At 43.6% G+C, this 6,989-nt stretch overlaps 1 protein-coding gene across 13 annotated transcripts in view; it reads left to right on the forward strand.

Moving 5' to 3' along the window:
• The window catches only part of PKHD1 (polycystic kidney and hepatic disease 1 (autosomal recessive)), a 484,191-nt gene that overhangs the window by 258,984 nt on the left and 218,218 nt on the right, over positions 1–6,989 (forward strand). For all 13 annotated transcript variants that reach the window (XM_019520930.1, XM_019520934.1, XM_019520940.1 and 10 more), the window contains 3 exons: positions 3,408–3,520; positions 4,732–4,837; positions 5,573–5,707. In XM_019520930.1, coding sequence (XP_019376475.1) covers positions 3,408–3,520; positions 4,732–4,837; positions 5,573–5,707 — 354 coding nt within the window. The remainder of the gene's footprint in view (positions 1–3,407; positions 3,521–4,731; positions 4,838–5,572; positions 5,708–6,989) is intronic.

The raw sequence follows: 6,989 nt of genomic DNA on the forward strand, positions 1-6,989 counted from the left end.
CAGCAGGCATTGGGGGAGTCCCTGTTCCCCTGAGCACTGCCAGGAGTTACCAGGAATAACGGTCACAAGCTGGCAGAGGGGAGATTCAGACTGGATATCGGGAGGCGCGACTTCACGGTCAGGGCGGCTAGGATCTGGAACCAACTTCCAAGAGAAGTGGTGCAGGCTCCTACCCTGGGGGTTTTTAAGAGGAGATTAGATGAACACCTTGCCAGGGTCGTTTGACCCCAGTACTATTTCCTGCCATGGCAGGGGGTCAGACTTGATGATCTACTCAGGTCCCTTCCGACCCTAGAAACTATGAAACTATGGAACTAAGAAAATTAGGCTGAGTAGGATCCAGGGGCCTTTAAACAACAAGACCTACACCAGAGCTGTTCAACTAGCAACCCGTGGGCTGCATCCAGCTTGTGAGGGGTTAACATGTGGTCCATGGATGCCCCCCAGCTACTGCTTCCTCCACTGCTGCTGCTGAAGGGGCAGTCAGGGTCTCCAGGCTCCCGTTACTCCTTCATCGTCTGCTTCCTGCTCCCGCTTCTGGGGCTGGAGCAGTGCAGAGGGAGGGGGCTCCAGGATCCCCACGCTAGGCATGTGGCAGGGCTCCATGGCAGATTGGAGAGGGGGCTGCATAGCTAGGAGACAGGGTGGGGGCAGGGGGCTGGTCATGCAGTAAGGGGAGGTAGGCTACCTGTGCTGTGTTGATGGCTTCATTTTTAAAAGCCTTGTTTCATTTATAAGCTGGTGATGCTACTTTTTTTTGTTTTTTTGCTTTGTTCATCTAATTTGTTTATAAAGGCTTAGTCTTTATAATAAGCATTTCAATATCTTTGTGGATATGACTGATTGGAGGCCGTGGCTCAGTAGCCAAGCATTGGGGTTGAAACTCTTCTCCAAGACAGAAGAAATCATTATCACGATATTTTCACAGGGCTGTAGAGTGATTTCAGCAGAGCGCTGGCTTCTTCCCTATCCAGGTCCAAATCAGTTTCTCCATCAAATAATGTTTCCTTTTATTCACCTTCAGACCTCTGAAGGCAGACAGAGCTCAGCTGCCACCACCCATTTCAGGATATATAAGGACTGATTTCCTGTTCACGTCATTTTAAACCTTGGTGAGAGGAATCAGCTCCATACTTCTCTGAGTTCCTAGTGCTAGTTGTTTTAATGGTATTTTGAGATTTTTTTGGGATGCTTCAGTGCCTGGTGCAATCAGATCCATACTTGTCTGAGTTCCTAGTGCACTGAAAACCTGGGGCACGGGAAAGCCTCTGCTTGTCCTCCAAATAAGTACTTCTCTGACGTGCTTCAGGCAATAAAGGAAGCACCATTTAGCATGAGAAAGTGGTCTAGTCTCTACACGAACTGAGCCCTGACTTCTAACCAAGGCTTCAGAGAGGGGTGTTCATTAGTGTTTAGATGGGCACTTCTCCATCAGACCAGTATAAAGACCAACAACTGCAAAGCGCTGTCACAGCAATGACTGTTTCCGTGCTAAAAAATCTTCTACAACCCCTTCCCAATATCATCCAACTAGCCACTCCCTCAGATACGAGACAGAGGACAGGAAGCTATTTGGATCTGATCATTTCTCCTGCCATGACAGTTGATGAAACCTGCCGCAATGTGACTGCTCACTGACCACAGACCCATCGGGAATATGTGCCCCACTCTGGCGGGGTCCGAAAGTTGGGGAATAGTCCTCCTGTGTTTTACGCTGTGTGAGGAGAGAAAAGCAAGCAGAGGTTTAAAGACCTAGCATGGTTCATCTAATGGCATTCATGAAATATTTATATTGTCTCTATTGTACAGTTAAGAGACGCTTGAAACGTCAGCTGGCTTTATTTTACTGACTTTAGATATTCTTCTCCAGGTGTCTGGCACACATGGGCAGGCAATTTCTCTTTGGGCTTTTGGCTGTGTGGACATTGGTAATACACTGACTTCCACAAAGAATTGATTTTCACACAAAATTCCCCACTTGCCTAAAACCCCTGCCCTCAAGCCACTGGCTGCCTGAAAAAAATCTGCAGCATTTTTTTTTTCTTCTTATGAATCATCCTCAGAATACACAATTGGAATCGCAAGTAAAAGATCCTGAGCGCAATGTGACCTGACTGCAGAAGCATTTTGTTAAAGGAAGGGGATTGGTGGTGGCGCACTCGAAAGAGCAGCGGCTCTGCAAGGAGAGAGAGAAGGCAATGCTTGAGAGAAGGCAAAGCATTGATGTACTTCTGCTTCTTGACTGGTGTCAAAGATCACGACTGCAGGGAACTCACTTGGACGGGTCGGGAGAATGGAGGTGGAATATGGAGGCTTTCACCTCTAGGTCACTGCATGGTTTTGACTTAATCATTAGGGACCAAAACTCATTACTGTTCAAAAGCTAACTCGCAATTCATGCTAAGGAAGGTGGTGGGCCCCAGTCCAGATCCTGCTCAATAAATATCCACTTAAAAAGCACCACTACAATTGCTGCCAACCAACATCTATGGTTGGTCGCTGCCCACGTGGGCCAGGTCTGGACGGTGGTTACACTTGAAGTCCTGGCTGCATAAAATCAGTGACAAAAGTCTGAAGGGTTTCAGCGTGGCAGGAGTTCACCCAGCGGCTTCAGAGGTTCTGCATCTTATTGCTTATCCACTCCCTTTGCAAGTAGTGAATTTATGGGCTTTATGGTGGAAGAGTCTAATGCGATAAACTAATTTAACCTCATATTTTAGTAACATCAGAAGAACATCACTCAGCAACTTCTGCATGGAGGCTTGCTCATACATGTTATCTCAAGCCTGAATTTATCCACGTTCAGTTTCCAGCCTTTTATGCAGCTGTTAACTCTGAATTTGAGGGATCATTTTCTTTACTCCGACACTGCGTTAACCTGATTTTTTTTGGATAGAAAATTGCAATTAGATTGCACGTGGTATAGTGGGATTCCTTTTTTGTATAGAAAATATATATGTATATATGTATATATGTATATCAAGAAAGAAACTGGTAAGTACTTTAGGTATTCAACAATTGATCTTTAATCAGACAGCTTAGTTACATAGTGAAGTTCAGTGGATAAAAAAAATTAGTCACCTTGGATTTTCTTCGCCTGTGTGTTGCAGATCACAATGTGCTTCCATACATGCCTGCTATTTTTCTAGACACTATGGCCTGGTCTGAATGTGCAGTGCTGGCTTCTGCTGTTGCTCTTGGGAGCAGTCCGGGGTGTAAAAGGAAACAGGAGCGAGTGAGGGCAACCGAGCTTGACCAAATATGCATTGACTTCACTAAGAGTCTTACATGAGCTGAGGGATTAGGAACAGAGGGCTGGCCCAAAGCGACTTCAAAATAAGTTTTGAATTTCCAGGACTCTTGGGGTAACTTGTCTGATATCAATGTATTTTTATATTTCTCTGCAGGGTAACATGGTTTGTGCTGCTGGGGATGGTTATTTCTTTCATCTTTCCCCCAAGGGACCATCTCAAATGCCTGTCCTCTCCTTCAGCAAGAACATAGCTCATTCTTGCACAAGGTATAGTGGGATTCCTTTTGATTCAGGACATTTTTTCCCATACAATGAAAAAGGGCTATAATTGCAATAGAAAACTAGAAAAAGTTCTCTCCCTTTAGATATACATTGAAACTTTTGTATTCAGCCAGTTATTTTCAATAAGATTTCACTACCTGAGGGTCGTCATTTAGCAGTGATTTAGTTTTGCCTATTTCTTAAGGACTGGTTTTAAGTAGATTTCAATGAGATGCTTCTTCTTTCACTGCGGGTTAACTCAGCTGCAGTGTAGTTGCCAGCTGTCTTATTAACAGCTGCTGCATATTACCCCAGAGGTGGCTGCTTGTATTAGCGGATGAAGTGATTCCAGTGCAGATGTAAGGGCGTGTGTTAACTAAGCTTTGGATGCCTGTTTAACTGCATATACAGGACGGATCTCATTTTGTCTGTAAAACAGGTAAAAAAAACATGCTGATGTGCTTTACATAGAGCACATGCACAAATATAAGTGCGCATGTAGGCAACCGTCAATCCGCTGTATCATGATGCACACGTACGAGGGCTAGCCAGGTGCCTGATGAATCCACTTGGTGTACGACCATTACACCAAGACCTTTGACACTTATGCCTAGGCAAGAGTATGAAGACTGCCCAAAGGCCAGGCTGAGTCCAGATGTTCAGTGTCTCAGTGGTTGTAGCTTCAGAGAGCAGCAGATAAGAACTGTTGCTGGCTGCCTAAAGCCTCAGTGAGGATGGGTTTCTGTCAAGGTAATGTCCCTTAGCTTTTCTCCAACCAAGGAACACCCGCAAGGCAGTGGGGGCTAGGGTTTTGAAGCACCCTATACTCTCCTCACTTTGTAGGTTGCTACACTGTGTTATTTTATAGGACCTACCCCACCACAAGTAGTCCCACCATGTTGCAACCAGGCCCTCCAGTTGGATGCAGTTTCTGGTCATACCCAGGACCAACATATACTGTTTTGCTGAGTAAGACTGAGATTATTCACAAGCTTTAAATTATGTACTTTGCTTAATTGGAGTCTGGAGACACATGCAAAAGAAGTGGCGTAGGTTTTAGAGACTGCTATATGTGTGCAAATATCTCTTTATTATTGATATGTGCTAGGATGGATCTCTGCAGAGATCTATGGGAGATTTGTGATTATCTAAGAAAAGCCTGCACAGAAGTAGCCAGAAAGAAAGTTGAGCGCTCTCAGTCTTCACTTTTTTTCCAGATATGGTCTCCTGGTATATCCAGAATATCAGCCCCAACGTGCAGCTAGCCTGGGTCCAGTTCTGTTCCAGAGCTTCATGGCCTGGAGGAATCAAGGTGGGGCTCAGGTATGTATTTATTTTAATGGTATCTTGAGATTTTTTCAGGATGCATCAGTGTCTGGTGCAAATGTACAGACTGTGTGCACCCAGTTAGTTAATGTTGCCAACTATTAAAAAAAAATGAAAGGTCAGAAAGTGTAGAATTGTAGAATTAAAAGAGATTGTGGTTCAACCCCTGCCATTTTAGGATGCTACCTCTGGAAATGTTTGCTTGCAATATAAAATTGATTTGCATGTTGTTACTGTTTCTCTAGCATGCTGACTCAGTTACCCAAGCAACTGAATTGATTTATCGTTCTTCGGACCATTATTAGTGACCCGGTGTTTCATAAGAACGAAGTATATTCTCTCAGCTCTGACTGTGCTGCCTCTCTGTAACTGGCTTCCTAGTGTCACCTGGTTGGAGGTCACCAAATATTGCTTATCTTGACTACATCTCTATGATGATAAAACCTATTTTTTCTCTTTTTATCCATTTCTCTGTCATTTTAGCCATGTGCATTACTGATGATTAACTCTCATTTCCCCAGTATTTTTTGTGTGTGTGTCAACACAGAAGTGTGTTTTTAACCCTTGTAAGTACAAATAAAACTTAAGGGCGAGATTGTCAAGCTATAATTAAGACACTCCTATTAACTCCTTAATTCTTTCCCTCTACTATATAATGCTGAAGGGAAAATAATAAACCAGAGGATTCTCTCTCTCTCTCTCTCTCTCTCTCTTTTTTTTTATTTGAAACAGATTTTTAGAAGCAGCAACCTTGAACTTCAAAATTTCCAGATACATTCTTGCAAGGAGTTTGGAATTGATATAGTAGAAAGCCTTGGAAATACCTCTGTAACTAACAGCTTATTGCTCGGCCACCTTGGGCACAAGGTGTGTGGCTATTTTTATTCTGTCTCGGGGTTTTTTTCCTCCAGCAAATCAGTCTAAGAGCCATTAGGAGTGAGTAAAAAAACAACCCAAACCAAAAACCAACAGGTTCTTCAGCAAATCTTTACCTTTGTGTCTCAGGAGCAGGTTCAGTTAAGTTCCAACGTTTAAGAAATCTCTATATCATGAATGGTAAGGATTTAGGTGTAGCTTCATGCAAATATTTAGACACCTACCCCTTGTTTAGATGCTTTTGTCTCTGGGCTTTCGCTTTCTCCCTCTCTTCTGAAAGATGGTACCTTAAGTGCTGCTGTATCCTCTCACACCATAATTGGGGCAATATCATTGTCACTCATCTAAGCTGGAGACATCATCGCTTTATCTTCCTCTGTGCTGGAATGGGAAGAGAGCACCCTACAACAATGGCATTTTAAAACTAGATGTAATCAAAACAGCTGGAAAACTAGATAGATGAGAAACTGCAATTCATGCAAGTTTATTGTATAGACCAATATGGCCTGTGGGTTGGACGCAGCTTGTCGAGCTGTGTTGTTTGGTTCACAGGAAAGGGGGCAGGAATTCAGAAGAAAGGCAAGTGGAGACAGGACCCACGGCTGAAATGCAGGGCATGGAGTCTGGGTTGAACTCTGTGCCCCAGGCTCCCCTCAGGACCTCCACAAGAGAAGAAAAAGTCAAGTCATGACTAGGGCAGAACTACCAAAGCTGTCTAGGAATCAGAATTTTTGGCTTGCAGGAAATCTCACAATTATGAAAGAAAAAAAAAACAACTGCTGCACTTCAGAATGAAATTTGAAAGTGTGAAATTTCCTGCAAAACAAGCATTCTGGGGTTATAGGAGTGTTGGATATTATAATATATCAGTAGTTCTCAGCCTTTTTTTGTACCAGGATGCAGTTGTAAGCATCAATGGCCAGTCCTGACCCAGTGCCCCTCACTCCCAACCCACTGCCTCTAGGCTCCAACCCCCCAGTGTGCGGGGAGGGGGGTAAGTGGGGGGGGGGCATGGAGGGCCCCAAGCAGCCCCGTGCAGGCTGGTACTTTACCAGCCTGCAAGGGAAAAGCCACAGTTTCCAACATTGTTCTTCTTTAAAGGAGAGTCCATTTTTAAAGTTTGTTCACAACCCTTTCATATATCCTTGCAAACCACTTTTGAGTCACAACCCACAGGCTGAGAAACACTGATAATATATTAACCATCTATATATAATATAATTTTATAATATATATATCAATGATAATATATATATATATATATATATATATA

Source organism: Gavialis gangeticus, unplaced genomic scaffold (genome assembly GCF_001723915.1).
Source record: "Gavialis gangeticus isolate Ggan-Ray unplaced genomic scaffold, GavGan_comp1, whole genome shotgun sequence".
NCBI classification, from domain to species: Eukaryota; Metazoa; Chordata; order Crocodylia; family Gavialidae; genus Gavialis; species Gavialis gangeticus.